Below are 21138 nucleotides of genomic sequence, written 5' to 3'. Positions count from 1 at the left end.
AAAGCGCCAATATTTTCTATATAATTTGCTCATCTTACATTTTTATTCAATCCAAGTCCATAGTCAAATATCTATGAATGGCGTTTATTGGCGTATAGGCAAATTCCCTAGGAAGCCTAACCAGCCATATAGATAAGAAGAAGAAGAATATCTATGAATGCTTGCCTGTGATTGGTCGATTTGTTTAGCCGATCTTATAATTACGGCGAAATTAAAATTTTTCGCATGCATGACCCTTTTTTTACGTAGTCTTAAAAATTTTTTTTTTCCAAATAATTTTTTTATTAATTTCTAAAATATTTAAAAAGAAATTCCAAGTTTCCGCTCGAGTTTCCACTCTGTTAACTCTTCGCCCGGCATCTCATGTACGCGGCGAGGAGGATCTTTTGGCGTCTGGGTTGGAGACACGAATACAGCCGACATGGTTTCTGTGGGCTGTGAACCCCGGTAGATTCGCTCCTATTGATTGCGCGACAGTGTGTGCACATTCTTCCGAGTAAATCGTATATCGCATAGCGGTTTTTTCTTTTTCTGTGTTCGCTTTCGAGAGCGATTACGACGATCGGTGACGCGCTGCGAGAAAATCTACGACAAGCGGGAACAAGTGAGTAATGTAGCGATAAAAATCTTTTCTCTGGACGGCCCTCGATAGCGTCCAAGCCGCCTGTGTGTTTATCTCGGTTTCTACTGATAATTTTGACAAATGATATTTCACGCCGTTTTTTGTGCCGCGAAACGATTTCGAATACTAGAATTATCACACGAAGTGCCTCCCCTTCGCGAGAACAATTTATTTGCATACAGCTTTGTCACGGAGATGAAAATACCGCCATAGCGTTGTTGTGATGTCGTATGTGACTTGTCATATATCTTCGTCGAGATCGTGGGAATTATTTCAGCTATTGTAAGATTAGGGACGCGTTTATTTCACTTAGCTTAGCGAAGTACAAATATCAGTTCTGTGACTGAAATGTAAATTATTTATCCTTGTAGATGGAAAATTTATTGAAATATGTATTATAAAGACAATAGATATTTCCTAGCTCTACCAAGCTTTGCAAAGAGTATACATTATAATCACAAATGATGACTTTTCGTTCTATTTATAACAAAGTTTGAGCAATATTTGTTATTTTATTTAAATAAAAATAAAATCTATATCATCTCTTAGGTTTTATTTGATTAATGTTAATTATTATAAAAATTATAATTAATGTAGATCAACTGAAATCATTAATTGGCTGAATAATTTTAGAAATTGAATAAAAATTTTTATATTTAAAAAATGGATGTATTATTACATGCGAATAAAATTATTCTATTCTTTAGGGAAGAGCAAGATGACGCCGGAAGGATATACACGTGTTTACGTGGGTGGATTGAATGAGAGCATCAAAAAGGAAGATCTGCAAATGGAGTTTGAGAAGTATGGCAAGCTGAACAAGGTGTGGGTAGCCTTCAATCCGCCAGGCTTTGCCTTTATCGAGTTCTTCAACATGAACGAGGCTGAATTAGCATGCTGCAATATGAACGGCATGGAAATCATGGGTGCAAAATTAAGAGTAGAGATTTCACGGGGTAGAGGTCGTGGCGGTGGGAGGGGTGGAGGTTCAGGTGGTTTCAGAGGAAATCGGGGAGTCGGTAGTAGAGAATTCGGTTCTCGAGGCGGTAATTCCGGTTATAGAGGCAATAACTACACAGATTATGGAGGCAGTTATTATGCAGGCAGGAGTGGCACAAATAGAGGCAGAGGCCGTTACGGAGAAGACTATATGTTCAATCGCAGCAGTGGGTATGTTACGCGAGACGGATATACGCAAGATGTCTATAGTGGTAGTAGCGGAGACACTGGTGCCGACTACTACACCGGGAAGGATACAAGTACAGCGAGGTATCGAAGCCGTTCCCCCGCTGGCCGTGGCAGGTATCACGATACCTATATATCATCTGATTTTAATCTCACATGACCATTATTAGCAGGATTATTAATTTGATTGTAATGATATTTGAGAATAATGTAAATTATATGCCTTGAAAGGCTTCTTACGATATATCATAATTCTACACAGTGCTATTTTCGCTCACGGGTAAATACAATCTGAAGATATTTGTATTTTCACATTTAAAAAATCGTATCATTTATAAGATTTTCAGAAAAGAAAGTTTTTTGAAGAGATGGCATCTTTACGAGGAGAAGTTTAAGAATATTAATAATTATAATAAACAACTATAAGAAAAAAACACAATCTGTTTACATGGAAATGTATCATAAGTAACGGACAAAAATTTGATTAAATATTCAAAACATTTATCTAGTTCAAGTAGAAAGACTGGATCAATTAATTTACAAAAAACAATTGGGATGCAATTCCATATATTATATATAATATTGCTTCATACCTATTATGAATCATAATCAAATGAATTGCAGAGGAATTTTATGAATTATAAAAAAAAAATGTTTTAAGTGTACGAGAGCCCATTGCTATCATTGAGTAAATTTCTTTAATTGCATGCATAAAAATATCAAGCTACTATTGGCTCTCTTAATGAGAGTTAAAAGGGAGCGGAAGTAATGTGACATCCTATTTTGCATTTCCATGTTCACAGTCATCGTCATCTACGTGAATGCACATAAAAGAACTACGCTGCGTCTTGCCAATCTGAACTGCGGGCCGATCAGCCACCCGCCTCGACGACTTCATTTCTGTCCAATCTACACACAGCGACCTGTATATAGACAAGAACTACCATTGCAGTTTGCGCTGTGCAATATTTTCCCTGCATTGTACCACTTCCATGCAACTTGTGGTCGCTGCTGAGATGCTATACTTTCTATGATTAACAGATCCGAGAGTTCCCTTAAATAAAAGCGCTCTTACACGAAGTGAGAAATGCGATAAAATATAGATCGCGGAATAACTTCGAATAATTAATATTTAAAAAAGTAATTAATATAGGGCTGTAATCTATAGAGAATATAACACTATCTACAATCACCGTTTTACGTTTAGCTGACACCTTATTAGGTTGTTTTAGATCTCTTTATATATTTTCGACATGCAGAATTTTTGTGGCTTTTGATTTGTGATTATACGAGATTTTTCGAGATTTGCTTATGTATATATAATACGTTTTATGTACGTATTACGTATTATGTATTACTTATATAATAGTCTTGATTTTACACTAAAAAATTATCTTGTAAAGTATTTTCACTGATTTATTTGGTTTAGCTTTCATTGTTTTCAATTTTCTGAAAGTTTAAGACTATAATATAGCGGTCCATAATCTTGTGAATATCATTCTCGTGTATTTAGATAAAAACGTGTTCTCGCTTACACTCTATGAATAGTAATGATTTTATATGGGAATTGGAAAGAAGAAATAGTAAATCGTGCGCAATACTAGCCGAATGCAAGTTGCTCGCATATAACAATTAATTTATTGCGCAAATGTATGAAAACAAAGCAGTTTTGCTTCAAAAATTTCGATGCACAAATGAGATCAAAATCATGCAAAGCGAAAGCGATGATATATCTTCTATATTTTGTTTTTATGCTGTATGTGCAGTACTGCATTTGGAAAGAGACACGTTCGAGCATTTGCTTTTATCATTACAGAAATGCTCATAAATAAGAAAGTGATAAAGTAATGGTAATGATATATATTACCTCCACTGTAAATGATATGGAATTGGAAATTAAGACATTAAATGATTTGCGCTCAGTACTGCCTGCCACCCTGCCTGCCTGTCTGCCTATCTATTTTTTCACAGTTTATCATGACTGGTATTATAATCCGACGTCGTTTTTATTTAAAACAAATTATTTTTATCAAATATGGTTGCTTATTTAATGGTTTTTACAGGTATTTCAAATTCATACAATATCAAGGCTTACAGGTAAATTTCAGTATTATTAGTATTATGTTTAATATTATTATGTGTTACTCTTTTTTTTTTAAATAGTGCTGACTTATTTTAATTTTTTAATTATAAAAAGCTTTTATACACCCACAAGTCTTTAGTATGTGTACATGTGTGTTTCATCACCCAAATTCTGAGTCGTGACAGAAAATGGAGTTATAAAAGGCAAAGAGGAAAAAAAGAGAAGGTATAGAAGAAAGGAAGAAGAAATTGAATTATATTGTTGTTTAACGTTTCTGATCTCTTTGCTGTCATCATTGAATTATGACATTAAAAACGAAAAATCGTATGAATCTTTGTCTTGTTAAATAATATGTCGAAATAATTTTTTTTTGACATTTACATTTGATAGTTTGAATTGATAAAATACATTAAAAAATTATCTTCTCGATTTGTAAATTAATAAATAGCTGTAAATCTTGCTTATATATAATATATAGTTGTCATTGAATCTATTTTCATTAAAAATGTAAGACGCATGCAAATGAATTTTATGCACACTAACTAATGCAAGATAACAAAAAGGAGAGATTTTGTCATTTTATCAATTGATACAATTGAATGCAAAATACAAAAAAAATTTATTATGCCATGTTTTATCAAAAAATTCAAATAAATTCTGAATAATTTAAATGTTTCTGACGTCATATATAATGTTTTTGAAAAATCTTAATTTAAAATCTCAATAAATTTTTTCTTTTTTTGTAAAATAATATAAATTCTTAATCTATTCTTGTAAAAAAAATAACATTATTATTGCAAAGAGAGAGGGTAAGATTATTCTTACTTTAATTTTTAAAATAAGTTTTAAAACAAATAACTTTTAAAGATTAATAAGAAGTAATAAATTAAGTATTTTTAAAGCAGCAATGCATCTCCGGTACTGTCGCGTTTCTCTTATTTAAGAACGATGTATATATAAGTTTTCGAAAATGAATTCAAAAACGAAAAAGTTCTATATATGAGAATATTATCTCGCATATAATGAATAGTTTTTTTAATAGTTAAACGTATTGAAATTAAAAGCTAATACTTCCATCAAATTTTTAATGAAGCGAATATCTCGAAATTTAAATTTGTTATTTCAATCCTGATATACGATTTAAACACAAGCAAGTTTACTGTAACTTAACAATAACGTAACAATAAACATATATTTGTGTTTCAACAAACAATTTAGCATTACGTCTAACATTAATTACAGAATTCTTTAATTTTAAAAATTAAAAACTGAATTTTCACACAATTTCTATAAATAAAAAATTTAATTGATTAGAATGTAATTTAAATTAGAGATTGAGCATTTATATTGTAACATATATATTTTAATTATTAATATTAAGTATATTTCGATATTTCATTCTTAATTCTATATTCTTCTGCTAATTTTGCTCTTTAAATTTATTTAAAATTAAGCAAAGAGATAAAATAATTATATTGATTATATTAATTCTATATTAAATTTAATTTACTTTCTAATATACTTAAATTTTAATTTTTTTATTAGTATAAAATATATTTATACAATTAATATTTCATTTATAGTATCAAAATAAAGTATTATAAAATTATCTAATGTACAATATATAATACAATTTATAATAGAATATTATAAAAATTATACTAAGTTATCACAACAAATATATATATATAGATATATTTTACTGCTTATTTTTAATAGATGTGTTTCTTACAATATTATTTAACATTATATGACTATCTTTTGAATAATGGCCGTTTGGAATTTTGAGATTTTATATGTTAAATTTGATGTTGAATGATACAAACTTAATTATTGATTATATTTTTATATTTGATATTTTTTTATCTTATAGAGGCTAAAAGATTAGATCTTCGATCAGTATTTTGAAATAACGCTCGAATCAGTTGTTTAACTTGTGGAGCAGTAAACTCCTGTGCCAATATTCCTTTACCATTTCCCCATCTAACTTTGATTTCTTTCAGTGATGTACCAAGTATCTTAATTAGTTCCAAAAATTTTCCCCATTTTTGTACATGCTGTTGTATCTGTTGATCCTATTAATGAATTATACATCTACTTCATTAAACAAAATTAACATTCTCATTTAATATCCGCAGATAGAGGAAGCAAGCTAATCTCTCAATCTATGTATTTTTTGACAATTGCTTGATGATGGTCCACAAAAATCTGGGATCGAAACGTTCAATAAACAATATTTGAAAAAAGAAAAAATAATTTCCATCTGATTCTCAATTAGCCCACTTTTCCTACCTGCGGATATTCAATATCAGAGCCTTCTATTTCATCTTTAATCTCATTTAACTTTTAACGTTTAACTTTTACAGGGACCAGTTGGAATACTGCTACCTTGAACAAGTTTTCATCTTAAATGTACTTTCATGATATTAAACAACAATAAAAATTTATATTGACTTAAATATTTTTCTTTTTTTTTTCTTTGTATCTTTATATTTTGTTATGTTATGTTCATTATACTTACAGGAAAGATCTGTGGTGTTCGTTTTACAACCATATTGAATAAAATTACCAATTCTGTCGCTACATCAGCTGGAATATCTTCAACAGTTATGACCTTTGTCACCAAATCGTCAATCATAGAATTCGTTATACATCCTGTGATATTAATATAAGAAATTAAAAAATATATATGTGTTGAAATATAATAATAAAACGAAAAATTCACTAACCAACAGCTTTGCAATATATATTTATAGGTAATACTTCTATCCAAACAGTCTTTAATAATTCCAGTTGTCTGATGCATTGTCTTAATGCACGCTCGGTGCTAGGATGTAACTCAGATGTTTGTCCCAATCCCGAAAAACCTATTCATAAATATAAAATATTTTTGTTATATTTGGTTAAATTTTTCATGTATAGCTAATAAGTTAATAATTATAAACCTGAGTCCTTGATGATGTCAAAGATTATATTCTTTTGATACTTCATGTGTTCTAAAAAATATTGTGAACCTACTTCTCGGAATATCGTGACTTGATCCGAGAATGTTAAATTCAATTTGTGTAGATTTTTCGGGAATTTGTCTCTATATTCGTGTGCCAATGTAAGTAGATGGTGGGCAAGGTACATACAATTATTATGAAACAGAGCTGAAAAATAATAATATAATTTTTATTTTATTTTTATGATAAAATTAGTTTATTTTGTTATGTAACTTTCTTACCAACTTGCTGCGGTATTGTTTCTAAAAATTTTTTATGATGTTCCGGCACCAAACCGACATACATTTCAAATATATTTCTACATGTATAAAATAATCTAATGGCGCAAGCATCTGAACTATTGCAAGCTTCATCTAATATTCTCCTTGTTAATTCCAGTATTTCTTGTACACTTTTGCTAAAATGCATTAATAATAATTATATTTAATTTTTTTATAAGATTATATATATTATGCTAGAAAAAATTAGCAGAATTTATAGAATTAATAAATTCAACGATATATAGAATTATGAGAAGCAAGAAGTCATATGAATACGAAGAAGTAAGAGATTTTAAATTAATTGTAATGTACCTGATTTGACACTTCGGTAAATGAAACGACATATCCCTTAATGTTTTTTCATTCAATACATAATTATTGTCGAATGCTTTATTCATAAGTATAGGTGATTCCTGCAAAAAAAGGATAATTAAAAATCAGATAAAGTCAGATACTTTGCTCTTCTCTTAATAAAATAAGTACCTGTGGCTCATATCGAACAGAATCATGCAGGTCTTTCTTCATTATATTTCTACCTTTGACTAATAAATCTTGACACATTCTATCGATGAAAAGTTTGTCAATATTGTTTGTGTATTCTGATAAAAAGAGCTGATCCTTAGAAAGAAATTCTGGAATTTTACATTGTTAAATTATTGGGTATTATAAAACAAATTATTTTATCTTGAAAATAAAGATAAATACCAATTTGTACTAAATAATCTTGAAATTCATTAATCGCTTCTATAACAGGCTCGAAATTCTTTAGATTTGCGTTAAAAGTTGGAATGATGTACGAGATACAATCTGTTGTTAAAGAATGTGATAATTGTTTCAGTAAATATGGTTGCATTCTTTTCAGAAATGTTTCGTTATCCGTAATTGTCAGATTCAGGTTTTGATGAAGGAATTTGAAGAGCAATTTCAAATTGCACAATACACTTTTGAAACATGGCTTCTTTTTTTTCTCCAATATTTCGATGGTAAATACTCTGTCCTCGATAACATACACTGAACAGTGATCATGAATGATGGGATTAATTATATGATTCATCAAATTCATTAAAAATGTTTGCAAGAAGTTCTCAAGATTATTGATGATATGCAATCCTTGTATTAGTTCCTGTATATTATCATATTCACTTTTGATAATAAGAGAAGTAACCATTTTGCCATCTTTCATGTCATTATTCCAACAAATGCAATCATGTAAGAGTCTGGACACTTCTATCGAGTACAAGCGGAAGAGATTGCAATATTCATCTTTGATAGCCGCATATATTTCAAGATCTTGCAGAAAACTATGAGGATTATCCAATAAAGATTGCATTTGCGACAGAGCCTTTGCAGTATCAATATATCGTTTTTCTTCTTGCATCTCTTTTATAGATTTTATATATTCATATAAGTTTATCAACTGATGGGACAGTTTCAAACTAATGTTTGACTCTTTCAATTTTTGAGAGAGAGTTTTCAATTCTTTTGTCAAACTAGGTAACTCTATTTTGACCTGTAAAAGCAATAAAATTTTGGTTTATTAAATCTGTTTTATATATTTTAATAAATATAGTAGATACTGATAATATAATGATTATATACTTGATCATTTATCCTGCTTTGCAAAATGTCCATCTCTTGCAGTAGCTGCTCAGTCTTTTTAACTAAATACTCATCTCTCGTCAATTTTGCATTGAATTCAATATAATTGTCATCCATAAAATCTTTAACTTCATATTCTAATTTTGTTATTTGTTTTTGTATTTCAGCAATGTTTTTTTGGAAATTTACCATTTCAAGTTTCCCTGTGTAGTAAAATATTATTTCACAATCATTACAATTATATATTTATTAATATTATAAGTAATATAAATATTATAATCATAGTTTGTTTGAGCATATATAATTTTTCTAAAAAAATATGAAAAAAATTGTAAATTTATTAAAAATTATATAATTGCAGACTTGATTGCTTACACTTTTGGGGGAATAATTATCATAACTCTAATGCTATAAACATTGCTATTCTAAATATTATATTGCATTGAGTAATAAATTGTTTTTATTTGTTTTAAAAAATTATATAAGTTATTTCTTATCTTTATTAGTTTAGAAAGTATAATTTGTTAAAATTTAGTTTTTGTAGAACTTTTAGAAATTGTCGTATATTATATACATGTGACATTTTCAATAAAAACACAAAGTAAAGCACTAATGACATTTTCACAAGTTTTTTGGCAATTTATTAAAATAATACACACATCATTATATGTAAACATTACCTGCTGTAGTCAGCACATCTGCTACGAACGATGTCATATTCGGTATATGAGAAATTCGATACAAATATCAAATATCAAACGCTTAAAAATGCGAAATAACCATAGGTTTCATGAATATGGACTAGTATATAATTGCTATATTTTTTATTAAGAAAAGGAGAAGGAACTGTCAATCTTTCCTGCATCAGCTGATAGGCCATAGAACACCAGACTTCAAAGTTTTTCCATCGACGAACAAATTTAAAATTGATAATAGCATGGACGTAAGAATACCTGGACGGAACGTAAAGTTTATAGTTTATAGCATGAACAGTGTTGCCAATTTCAAATCGCGCAACCATAGAATATATAATATATAATATTGGAGCGCGTGTCGATGTGCGCGGTGCGTTCGACTTTTAACCTTCAAGTGGCGCCGCGTCACGCGGTCGGAATTCGGCGCGCGGAGTGGGGGGCTGTGGTGGGGGGTGAGAGTGGGGGCTTGTGCGCGGCGCACCGGCGCGCGCGTCCCCCCACTCTCACCCCCCACCACAGCCCCCCACTCCGCGCGCCGAATTCCGACCGCGTGACGCGGCGCCACTTGATGATTAAAAGTCGAACGCACCGCGCACATCGACATCGACACGCGCTCTCTCTCTCTCTCTCTCTCTCTCTCTCTCTCTCTCTCTCTCTCTCTCTCTCTCTCGTCCCGTGTTGCGCGTTGCGCATAGAACCAAGTATTATTCAAGTGAAGATATCTCTCTCTTCATTCTGTGCCTGATGTTCATTTTAGCGTGATAATTTTTTATTGGTGCTCCGATCCGCGATATGTAATGTCTGAAAATCTATTGGTTCAGTGGAATTAGTGATTAGCCAATCAGGACAAAAGTAACTAGAGCTTGTGGAGCTCTATCATTTCGCGTATCTTCTATTTGAATTATTCTTAGCCATGGACGTAAGAATACCTGGACGGAACGTAAAGTACCCTTTTAGACGCGGGGAGTAGTTCCTGAGGGGTGACAGGTCTACGGTTGCGTCCATTTTAGATGCCTCAGATTTAGCGTCTATTTTCACGTCGCACGACGTTAATCGAGACACACAGATTTGTATAGACATCTGTGTTGAGACATTATACATATTCACAACGATAACATTCCGTGAAATTATCCGCCGCCGCCATCTTAGATGCCTCATATCCGTGTCAATAGACATTTCATTCCCTTCACTCTTTGTGCTTCACCCCCGCAGTATTGCGTTCCGTCCAGGTATTCTTACGTCCATGAAAACTCCCGTCTCATGATGACCAACCCTGAAAAATAAATTTTTAATCTAGTGTGCTTTGACTATAGTCAAAATGGAGTATCATAAGGGAAAATCATACATATGTACATGTGTATTTTTCTTTGCGTACATGTGTTTAATGCGCTATAATAATCAATTTAAATTGTGTGTTTAATTAGAAGAGGAAAGACAGTTATTTTATTAAATTAATAAAATATTTCTCGAGTAAGTGTACCAAAGAAATGCCGATATATGTCGGGTGTTGCTGAAGATTAAAGTGTATAAAGCGTTACACAATGTTACACACAAATTAACAAATTTAATATTAACAATATAAACAGTTCCAATTAATGTGTGTGTGTTTGTGTATCAACCGCAGCAATCACGATTTTACTTGCTATCGTTTTATATTATATAGAAGTCTGTGTTTTAAACGCTATTATATTTCGAATAACCCCAAATTATGTATTTCAGTGTATATCTATTAATATTGAATTCCTATACATTGGAAGTGGTTTAAGCATGCCTTGCTGGTACTATGAAAAGAAAGAGCTACGCAATACACCATCTATTCAGGATGCTATTGATTATGAGACGGAATGTAGATATCGAAAAGAAGGTGCACGTTTCATAATCGACACTGGCACAAAGATGGATTTAGGTTACAATACAATGGCAACTGGTGTCGTTTATTTCCATCGATTTTATATGTTCCATTCATTTAAAAATTTTCCACGATATGTAAGTACATATACAAGTGATGTGTGTGTATATATGCATACACATACACACATATATATGTTAACGATCTTAAAATATTGTATCGTGTATTAATTGTATTGTATTACTATAATATATAGGTAACAGCCTGTTGCTGTTTACTCTTAGCTGGCAAAGTTGAAGAAACTCCAAAAAAATGCAAGGATATTATACGGACAGCTAAGACTTTAGTGTCTGAACAAAAGTTTATGACATTCGGAGAAGATCCTAAAGTAAGTTATTTATCATAAAAAAATATTCCATTGTATCAGCAAGTATAAATATATTAAATTATAAATATATACATATATTAAATTATTATATATATTTTATTAATAGTACAATAATATAAATAATATATTATATATATTATTTGTTCACAGGAAGAAGTCTTGACTTTAGAAAGAATTTTATTGCAAACTATTAAATTCGATCTGCAAGTTGAACACCCATATAGTTATTTATTAAAATATGCAAAGTGTCTTAAAGGTAATCTATATTGTGTATATTATAGAGTTATACAGAACCCCTGTATTAATAGTGGATCTTGTTAATGAAATTGTGAATATTAAAACAATTTTTATTTCATAGGAGATAAAAACAAACTGCAAAAAATGGTTCAAATGGCTTGGACATTTGTTAATGATAGGTATGTAATAACTTTATAATGTGTGAATTATTACTTAGTATTCTAATATATACATATTTGAAGAATAATTTATATTATTTCTCTTTTAGTTTATGTACCACTCTGTCACTACAATGGGAACCAGAAATAATAGCTGTTGCTCTAATGTACTTGGCAGGAAAGCTAAGTAAATTTGAAGTGGTCGATTGGGTTGGCAGACAATCAAAGCATTTACGCTGGTGGGATATGTTTGTTGAAGATGTAACTATGGATCTTTTAGAAGGTAAATTGCAAAGTATTTTATACCTTATTATTATTTATTATAATCATATAGTCTAATATGTCATGTATATTTCTAGATATTTGTCATCAAGTTTTGGATTTATATTCGCAAGCTAATAACACAAAACCACCAGATTCGCCACCCATGATACCATCTAGCGAGGTGTGTAGAGAACGACCCGTTGCTACTACTACCACAGAATCTGCATCTAACACACCAAATGGTAAGTAGTAAATGTAATTATCAAGTTGATGTGTATTAGCACATATTTAAAAATTAATGAATGATTGACGATGCTATAGTGACGCCTGGAAAGTCTTCTAAGATAGAAACACCAGTGGTTTCTGCAAACGGATGTCCAACCACGGACATCGTGGAGACGATAAAACCAATAGATACTTCAACGGCACATTTTCCCACATATCCAACGAATTTCGCAGCATCTAATAATACAAACTATCCGCCAGCGTTTCCACCTACGAACGTTTCGGTTCCACCTCCTCCTGTGAATACAATGAATCATATTGTACCAACGATGCATCACATTGGATCCTCCGCTACCATTCGTCCTACGCCACCGCCTGCACCAGCTGCTAATCAAACTGCTTTCCAACCATATTCCTATCCGACAAATGCGTCATACTTCCCAGCGAATAATCCAATTCCACCAACTGCACCACATAGCTATTATCCACCGCAGCCATAACAAAAGGCAATATATCATGCATTCAATAAAGATTGTATCAACTTGAACATTATCTTAATTAATGAAAAAAAACTTAGCAGAATATATTATTAATTTAATTGTAAATTTTGTATATATGTTGTACTTTTATATTTACTGTTATCATACACATGTACTTATAAACTTTTTTTCTACTATAAACACTGTTTCCTCTATAATTTTTTTTCTGTTCTATCATTGATATATATCAAAGAAAATTAATATTTGGTTCATATTTAATTAAATTTTAAAAAAATTTATATTTGGTTCATATTTAATTAAATTTAAAATTTAAATTTAAAAATCATGTACAGGAAAAAATGACAAAATAGAACATTTTACATGTAAAGATTTCCTTTACTAAAGAAATTTTCTGTAGATTTTGGATGCTGTAATTTACAATCTATTTCATTAGTTAAAACCTGCAAAAGTGGTTCTGCACATTTGGAATCCAGTACAAAATTGTCAATATATAACACATATAATTTGGCTGATATGCCTGCAAGTTCAGCATAAGACAAAACTGAAACAAATAGATAATAAGTTTCATCAATTCTCATAGAATATCTCTTGTATCTGATATGTATCTTACATATATATTCTAAGTCAATATTAACATAAATACCAACCTCCTGCGCCGACTCCAAATACAATATTTGGTTGTTCTAATCGTTCAATTTTATACTTGGAAACATTTGCATTTTTGGTAGCCAATAATCTTAAAAATGATGGCGTTTCTGGAATATTTGTACTCTGAAACTGTGATACATGACGGCACACTATTGAAATTGTGCTCTCTGTGTTTAATAATAAGTCAGATATCTGTAAAAAATGTAGATACATATTCTTTAGTATTAAAATATTAAAATTAATATAGATGAACATTATAGCTAACAAATTACTTGCCTGGTTTACAAGTATCCCTGCATCTTTTGTATCAAACTGTTGTAAAATTATACACAGATATATTTGTTTATCAATGTGATAAATGACAGAAATTTTCTTATGATTTTCATTTTCAATGATGCATACTTCTGTATCATGACATAAGCATTGCTTTACAAAAGCTAAAACAAAATAATCAAGTTTAACAATTACAAGCATGTCTATAGATAATCTAAAACTAGATTACGTTAATATTGCAAAGAGATTATTACGAATTAATGGATCTCCCTCGATTATGATGAACTTTTGCATACGTTCTGGCTTATCTTTTAGCCAGCAAACGTGTAATTTCCTAAAACCAATAGTTTTGTATTATTTTATTTCGCAATAATAAGAACATAATGTATATTTGGATTATGATAATATGTCTGTATCATAAATTCTTAACTTACGGACGATGTTCTAAATTCTCAACTGGTTCATATTCGTCTTCGTCATCCCAAAATGCTCGTGATGATGGAAATATTACCTCCCCAAAGTGACTAACCATTTTAAATTAAACCTTTTATAGAAAAAAATAAAAATGCAGATGTCTAATTACAATTTATAACTATTGGTTAATCATAAAAATTTGTCTTATGCTTTTTTTTACGTTATTATGTATTTTATTTCATTTTTGTGTAGTCAGAGTCAGTCACAAGGAATAAACTATATATAGAGAATCAGGATTACCAAACTCTTATAAAATATCTAGACTGAGCAGTCATATAGGAACTATAATATTTTACTACGTTATGAAAATGCTTGACAGCTATAATTGTTTACAGTTTCCATATGAATATGCTTTGCTTCATTATATACAATATATATAATGAATTTCAAATATTGTTTTTTTTTTGTTTGCGTTCATTATATGAAAATGAAAGAGAACCTCGAAATAAATTTATATCCAAAGTTAGATATTATTATTCTCTCCATGTTTCATAAGAGGTTTTTTACTGAAGAAATTTAAATTTTTTAATTTTTAAGAATATATTATTATTAATAAAACTTTTTACTTCGAAAAACAATAGTAACATCACACATATAGCTTTGTGTATCGCACATAGTATAAGTGTGACTACACTAAAAGAAAAGTTTTTACATTTATCTTGACAATTAAGAAAATAAAAGATTTTATTTGAAAAAGAGAGATATTAATGTATATATATATATATATATATATATAGCCTTTTAAATTATATTTCTATAATAGTATATAAGGCGCACAAAATAAAATTATTATTGATATATTTTATATATATTATATTTCCAAAAATCTAACACAAATATATATATATAAAATCCATAAATATATATTTATATATTAATATATACACTTGTATTAATATTAAGTTGATATACATATATATATATATATTTAATGTATTTAAATAACATATTTATGCAGGAAGAGGCGATGCGAGTGTCAGATTTTTAAATATTATTAATATTATTATATTAGTATTATTAATTATGATTAATTAATTATAATTAAAATTTTAATTATCTTTTAATTAATTAGTATTAAATTTACTTTAAATAATTTTAAATAACTTTAAAAACGTTAAATAACTTTAAACGCCGATTTTTCTTATCGTTAGACAGTAAAATTTGTTAGAAAAATACTTTATCTTATAGACAGATTGCATTGTTTAGATATGTAATTTAAAGTGAATCGAGTTTACACTATACATAAAATATATAAATATGTATAACATTGTAATAAATATATACAAAATATAATAAATATAAATAGAAAATGTATGATAAAAAAGGATAGTTGATGTGATATACAGCTTGTAATAAAACAGTAGTATTGTCATGTAATTATATGGTTTGACGTTGTTGACGATTGCGATTAAACTCCACATTTTCATCCTTAGATTCTTGAGGCACAGTCTGACGAACAAACAATTAAATTAAAAGCAGTGTATCTAGTAAATTTAGTTGATAAGCATATTATTAATACATGTATGTATATGTATGTATAATGTATATGCGTATGTAATTATTATATACATATATATGCATATATACAATGCATCTCAGATCAGCAATATTTTCTTCGAATTCACACTTCTTTGTGATATTCGCAAATATTTTATACATTCATACTTTATACATTTTACTCACATAATAGCGTATCATTCTCATTGCCTGCCGTGTTCTGCGTCTTGCGAGCATATTATTGTACGCCTGTCTAGCATCCCAAATACTACCTGCTTCAATGTCGTTTGGAGTCATTATATATTGACGAAAACGTATCTGCCGATAGTATTCATGTGCGGCACGAAAGAGATGATACAAATTGATTCTAAAGATGACAGAAAGTTCCAACACTTAATTACATGTGAAGTGATTTTTACGTACATAGATAATCTAGTATAATATTGAAAGAATAAAAAATAAGTGCAAAAATATTGTCAATGTAGCACAGCTATGAAATGAATTTGATTAATTAAAAAAAAAAAAAGATAAAAAATATAATTTTTAAAACATGTAAAAAATGATTAAGAACATCATTCATCTTTATTAGAGATGTTTATGAGAAATTTTTCCTGCGTAAGAATAAATATCAAAATTAGAATTTTTTCTATCTCAAATAAAGCAATTTCATTTCCAAAGCAAATTCATCTGTAATTACGTACAAATTGTTTAATGTTACTGTCGAAATTACTGAACGATGAATAAGGGGTTGTTTTGATTCAGAACAGAATCAAAAGTATTTTTTATCTTGTTTTAATCCCAAAGGAAGATGTCCGGTTGTGTGAATTTATTTATTAAGATAACTCGGTTTACTCATCGATGATTGCAACGAGTAGAATGTACAAGTAGATATATAATTATTTAGCTGTGATTATCGATATTGATCGTTTTCCAAATTTACTTGAATATATCCGATTAAATAAATAATTTAACTAAACAGTTAGGACTATTCGAAATTATCGATAAATTGAAATATATAGTAGCAGCAAATTTTTGCTGAAATTCAATGCACGTTATTAATGAGAAAGATACGCAGTACTTTTACATCAGCTAAATTTCAAGATCACTGTGCAAAAGAAGATATTGTATCAGAAGATAACATTATGTTATTATCATGATTGAAGCATCAAGAATAGATATGAATTGAGCGAATAAATCGCAAATTCTTATCTTGAAATTAGCGCGTTTACTAAATTAATGATATAAAAAAAATAGAAATTAAATGCAAAGAAATTTGAATAATATTTATTAAAATGGAAATTTATATGATACACACGCATAACTTTAATTGGTACAGAAATGAATGTCACATCGATACCATGCACAGTAATAACTTTGATAAAGCAAGCTATTCAACTTGAAGAAGAAACATTTGACTTTAATAATTCAATAACTAAAATGTATTAAACATTCATTATAGGAAAATCAGATATATCATGATGAGAACTTTAAAGCATCTTCGGTCTACAAAGGTGATAAAAGCGTATCCAGTTTGATCTGAGATGAATTTGAATTGAATTTAAGATAGATAAAACATGTTTAAATCTTCATATCGTAATACAAGTAGAGCGAAATAATTGATTGCATGATAATCCACAGAAACAAATTTTTCGATTGCCAAAAATAATAGAATATATATAGTGTATGATTTAAGAGAGAGGCACGCAATGATATGATTATTATTAAATTAAGAGATTCGAGAAAACAAAAGAGTAAGGCAAATAAATTTTGAAAAGAAAAAACAATTATGCTAATTTTTTATAAGTACAAGTTATAAATATTTGTTCGAAAACAAATGTGTTTGGCGGATATCTTGTGAAACATGCGAAGTAAGTTTCCATAATTATCATTTTGCATATTTCACTTTTTTCTTAATTTTGTAATAACTTTATAATGACTCGCTATTTAAAATCTTACATGATTATTTTAATGTACATAATTAAAAAATATAATTTAAGCGTACATATTATATACACAAAGAATCGACTTACCTCATATAATTATGTTTGATACACACAATGATGACGATCATTAGTATAACTACTACTAGTGTATCCCGTACTATAGCTTGCGTTACAGATGTACGTTTTTTCCATATTTTATTTAAATCTTGTATGGAGACATTTATTTCCGGCAGAATATGATGAGTGCGATTTTCATACTCTATATTTGTAAGATTTAATAACATATTGTGTACGGTATTTAATTCTGTAATATTTTCCGTATTGTTTGCGGCATTTAATTTTGTATCATTTTCCCTATCGTATACAATACTTAATAAATCCATATCACATATCGCACTTAATGTAACTGTATTGTATTTTGTACTATTCGTTGATAATGTTTTCACACTTCTCATTCTTATAATGTCTAGAAAAAATAATTAAAAAGTTTAAAAAGATAATTAATAATGCAGTATATATTTATCATTAATTTTGTTGAGTAAAAATTTATTAAATAAACGTTTATTATTGGATATAAATTAAGATTATTAATAACAAATTAAGTTTGTTAATAAGTAAAAAATTATCATTAAAAATTGTAATTAGATCAATTTTTCAAGTACAAAACTTTGTTAATAAATTAATTTTGTTTATTAGTAAATTTAATTTTGAACAATATATAATATTATCTTACCAGGAAATATTCTTAAAATTATAAAGATGATAATCCACACTTTTTGCATTGTAATGTGTATTAAGTATAACTTAACTTTCTCTTTAAAAAAAACTTAAATGAAAGACAAATTTGTACTTTTTTTAAATTTGATTGTTATTGTTAGTATTGCGATACCATATCAATAGTCTGAAATTAAAGACATAATCGTTATATATTGAAATTGAATGCATAACAATTTTACAGTTCACACAAATTTTTTACGAAAAATGAATTAAGAGATATCTATCATAAAATATAAAATAATAAAATATAATAAAATATATATTAAAGAAAGAAATAAAATGCAATTAGGTTTAAACTGATATTCTCTCGATGTTTGGCATATAAAATTAATTTCCGGCTAAAATGATGCAGATGTTGAATGATAAATATTTAAAAATATTCAAATAAATGTACAAATAAATATTTAAATAAATATACAAATCAATTGAATGAAAATAATAATGTTCGCAAATTTTTCTTTTAAATATTATGAATTGGAAAACTTTAATTTCTATTTTATATTATTTTATATGCTATTCTTTAAGTTCTTTAGTGTTTTTTCAGACAATTGTTTATTTTTGTTATTTTACATAAATTTTTTGCGTCAGCCTTTCGATATTTTAATTACCAATATTGTATATTTCTCTCTTGGTGTTAAAAAAATGGCAAAACGAGATAAATTCTCGGTTATATGAAAAAATCAAGATGTTTATATTTTCTATACGAAGATCAAAAACTTCGTGCAATAGCACGTCATAAATTAATAATAATCCAATAATATAAATAAATTAATAATAATAGTAATGATCAATATATGCAAGATTAAAAAGAAAAAGACTTTATCAATATTATTTTACTTTTAAATTTAACTTTTAAATTTAATATTATTATATAGTTGATAATTATACTCTTTAAAGATAATCGATTCTCTATTACCAATTTTATCAAATTATATATTAACGTAGAGAAAATGTAAAATTACAACATTTAATAAACTTATCAAAAATATCATGAATGCAAAATAATACACGTATATTTATATAATGATGACTATCAATGTCGTTCAGGAAAAACAAGTATTTTATTGTAATCTGGATAGAATGCGGTGTTCGGAAACGAGTAGCAATTTTTTATCGCATGAAAAATTATAATAAATAACACGTGAATTCGCGGCATAAAAACTGAGGCACTCAAGTAAACACAAGGCAACATGTTTAACATATAAAAAAAAAATAATAAAACGTTATCCATCGAAGCGTTAAGATTTAATATCAATTATGCACATTTTATACCAAAGAAGATGCACTTGAGAGGTCCGTGTCCTTCGACTTATACAAGAAGAGAGCAATAACAGGCGTTCATTTGTAAACACGTGGAAAATCCTCGGTCTCAAATCGGCACATAAACTCTAACTGTGGCTCTATTAGTGGCGGAATTACTTTATCCTTAAACATGCTCAAATTTTGCTCTTACGTCCTGCTTGCACTCTTTATTTTGCGATAGATCTCGAAATTGTGCGAAGATTCGTTCCAGCTGTAAGCCGGATTTTCTTAGTTTGGACGCAAGGCTAAGTCGCTTTTCCGTTTCGCAATCCGATTTGGAAGCTAACTGATTCACTCCCGAATTTTTTTCAGCCAATATCCCGAGCGATACCTGAGTCAAGACTTGGCCCTCTATGTCGCCTATTGTTATTGTGTACAAAGCTGATGTCCTGCCGAATGCGGCATTCATTTGCGGATTCACAATCGTCCTCCTGATCAGTATTTTCTAATTTTTTTTTACGTTAGCGAACATTGAATAATTGATTACTTTACATTGTTAACATTTTTAAAAATACATGATTGCTTATGACCTCATAAATAGAAATTAAAAGGGATAAGATCTCTCTGAAAATCTTTTTTCCTTCCCTCCCTCCCTCTTTCTTTCTCTCTCTCTTCCAAATTATTCTTATATTTTTCATTCAATAAAACATTGAATGTTTTATTCAATAAACTTTAAATTTTGATATATATATTTTTAACGAAATTTACCATTATATATAAAATAAAATGTAAGTTAAAAAAGTAGAAGATACATTGCAATATATGTCGCTAAATGTGTACTAATTTACAAAATCAAAAGTCAGATAAAAATAGCAAGTTTAAGTCGCTTAGTCATTTTACGTGTATGATCACGTGATCACGTATAGTATAGTATAGTATAGGAACACTTTCTTAAACCATACTTTACTACAATGTATACTTAAGTACTTTATTATACTGTTTACTACACATGACGCAGCTGGAAAAGATATATAGTTCTGAAAACAGGTCCTCCCTCCTCTCTCTCTTTCATGTTTTCTATTCAGGCTTTCTCTATACGAGATATACATTTTGAAAAATTGAGTAAAAAAATGTTAATAATACGGAAATTAAGAATATGAAATGTTAAGAATAAGGTTGTTGAGGATACGGGGGCTTCTATCACTGAGTTGCAC

The 21138-nt window shown here is 29.0% G+C and overlaps 5 protein-coding genes across 7 annotated transcripts; 2 read left to right on the top strand and 3 right to left on the bottom strand.

The window, feature by feature from the left end:
- Positions 1–383: 383 nt before the first annotated feature.
- Rsf1 (Repressor splicing factor 1) lies at positions 384–2779 on the top strand. The gene is made up of 3 exons (XM_083045630.1): positions 384–604; positions 1330–1924; positions 2611–2779. The coding sequence occupies exons 2-3, from the start codon at positions 1341–1343 to the stop codon at positions 2636–2638; spliced, it is 612 nt and encodes a 203-aa protein (XP_082901756.1). The 5' UTR covers positions 384–604; positions 1330–1340; the 3' UTR covers positions 2639–2779.
- A 2621-nt stretch (positions 2780–5400) lies between these two features.
- On the bottom strand, positions 5401–9836 carry Zw10 (Zeste-white 10 kinetochore protein). Of its 2 annotated transcripts, none has more exons than XM_083045627.1 (10): positions 9435–9836; positions 8755–8957; positions 7861–8665; positions 7639–7787; positions 7468–7568; positions 7117–7292; positions 6836–7042; positions 6620–6757; positions 6412–6545; positions 5401–5965 (listed from the first exon to the last, which is right to left on the bottom strand). In XM_083045627.1, exons 1-10 carry the CDS (start codon positions 9469–9471, stop codon positions 5753–5755), a joined length of 2163 nt encoding a protein of 720 aa, XP_082901753.1. In that variant the 5' UTR covers positions 9472–9836; the 3' UTR covers positions 5401–5752. The 2 variants fall into 2 exon arrangements, with proteins under 2 accessions (XP_082901753.1, XP_082901755.1); XM_083045629.1 differs by having other exon boundaries at positions 5404–5965; positions 8299–8665; positions 9435–9834.
- A 915-nt stretch (positions 9837–10751) lies between these two features.
- On the top strand, positions 10752–13175 carry Cyck (cyclin K). The gene is made up of 8 exons (XM_083046152.1): positions 10752–10919; positions 11169–11435; positions 11555–11686; positions 11837–11942; positions 12045–12102; positions 12192–12364; positions 12441–12587; positions 12667–13175. Exons 2-8 carry the CDS (start codon positions 11217–11219, stop codon positions 13068–13070), a joined length of 1239 nt encoding a protein of 412 aa, XP_082902278.1. The 5' UTR covers positions 10752–10919; positions 11169–11216; the 3' UTR covers positions 13071–13175.
- A 249-nt stretch (positions 13176–13424) lies between these two features.
- On the bottom strand, positions 13425–14701 carry Psmg1 (Proteasome assembly chaperone 1). The gene is made up of 5 exons (XM_083046154.1): positions 14426–14701; positions 14246–14325; positions 13995–14155; positions 13718–13910; positions 13425–13611 (listed from the first exon to the last, which is right to left on the bottom strand). Exons 1-5 carry the CDS (start codon positions 14521–14523, stop codon positions 13427–13429), a joined length of 717 nt encoding a protein of 238 aa, XP_082902280.1. The 5' UTR covers positions 14524–14701; the 3' UTR covers positions 13425–13426.
- An 899-nt stretch (positions 14702–15600) lies between these two features.
- LOC145940472 (uncharacterized) lies at positions 15601–21138 on the bottom strand. 2 transcript variants are annotated; one of them, XM_083045661.1, is made up of 5 exons: positions 19946–21138; positions 18639–18806; positions 17993–18371; positions 16149–16329; positions 15601–15914 (listed from the first exon to the last, which is right to left on the bottom strand). In XM_083045661.1, exons 2-5 carry the CDS (start codon positions 18685–18687, stop codon positions 15843–15845), a joined length of 681 nt encoding a protein of 226 aa, XP_082901787.1. In that variant the 5' UTR covers positions 18688–18806; positions 19946–21138; the 3' UTR covers positions 15601–15842. The 2 variants fall into 2 exon arrangements, with proteins under 2 accessions (XP_082901787.1, XP_082901786.1); XM_083045660.1 differs by having other exon boundaries at positions 19955–21138.

Source organism: Prenolepis imparis, unplaced genomic scaffold (genome assembly GCF_030444845.1).
Source record: "Prenolepis imparis isolate NDT839.2.m4 unplaced genomic scaffold, iyPreImpa1.0 SCAF_9, whole genome shotgun sequence".
Lineage (NCBI taxonomy): Eukaryota > Metazoa > Arthropoda > Insecta > Hymenoptera > Formicidae > Prenolepis > Prenolepis imparis.
This window is presented reverse-complemented; position numbering and strand designations above follow the sequence as displayed.

What these genes read in the sequence shown, in the direction of transcription:
- Rsf1 (XM_083045630.1), top strand. Translation starts at nt 1,341, where the DNA reads ATGACGCCGGAAGGATATACACGTGTTTACGTGGGTGGATTGAATGAG. An exon ending in TCCCCCGCTGGCCGTGGCAG is followed by an intron (nt 1,925 to 2,610) that starts GTATCACGATAC and finishes CCATGTTCACAG; the next exon opens with TCATCGTCATCTACGTGAAT.
- Zw10 (XM_083045627.1), bottom strand. Translation starts at nt 9,471, where the DNA reads ATGACATCGTTCGTAGCAGATGTGCTGACTACAGCAG. An exon ending in CTGTTCGATATGAGCCACAG is followed by an intron (nt 7,569 to 7,638) that starts GTACTTATTTTA and finishes CTTTTTTTGCAG; the next exon opens with GAATCACCTATACTTATGAA. An exon ending in GAACACCACAGATCTTTCCT is followed by an intron (nt 5,966 to 6,411) that starts GTAAGTATAATG and finishes ATTCATTAATAG; the next exon opens with GATCAACAGATACAACAGCA.
- Cyck (XM_083046152.1), top strand. Translation starts at nt 11,217, where the DNA reads ATGCCTTGCTGGTACTATGAAAAGAAAGAGCTACGCAATACACCATCT. An exon ending in TTAAAAATTTTCCACGATAT is followed by an intron (nt 11,436 to 11,554) that starts GTAAGTACATAT and finishes TATAATATATAG; the next exon opens with GTAACAGCCTGTTGCTGTTT. An exon ending in TGGACATTTGTTAATGATAG is followed by an intron (nt 12,103 to 12,191) that starts GTATGTAATAAC and finishes TTTCTCTTTTAG; the next exon opens with TTTATGTACCACTCTGTCAC.
- Psmg1 (XM_083046154.1), bottom strand. Translation starts at nt 14,523, where the DNA reads ATGGTTAGTCACTTTGGGGAGGTAATATTTCCATCATCACGAGCATTT. An exon ending in GAGAATTTAGAACATCGTCC is followed by an intron (nt 14,326 to 14,425) that starts GTAAGTTAAGAA and finishes TATTGGTTTTAG; the next exon opens with GAAATTACACGTTTGCTGGC. An exon ending in ATTTGGAGTCGGCGCAGGAG is followed by an intron (nt 13,612 to 13,717) that starts GTTGGTATTTAT and finishes TATTTGTTTCAG; the next exon opens with TTTTGTCTTATGCTGAACTT.
- LOC145940472 (XM_083045661.1), bottom strand. Translation starts at nt 18,687, where the DNA reads ATGCAAAAAGTGTGGATTATCATCTTTATAATTTTAAGAATATTTCCT. An exon ending in ATCAAACATAATTATATGAG is followed by an intron (nt 16,330 to 17,992) that starts GTAAGTCGATTC and finishes TGTCATCTTTAG; the next exon opens with AATCAATTTGTATCATCTCT. An exon ending in TGAGAATGATACGCTATTAT is followed by an intron (nt 15,915 to 16,148) that starts GTGAGTAAAATG and finishes TTTGTTCGTCAG; the next exon opens with ACTGTGCCTCAAGAATCTAA.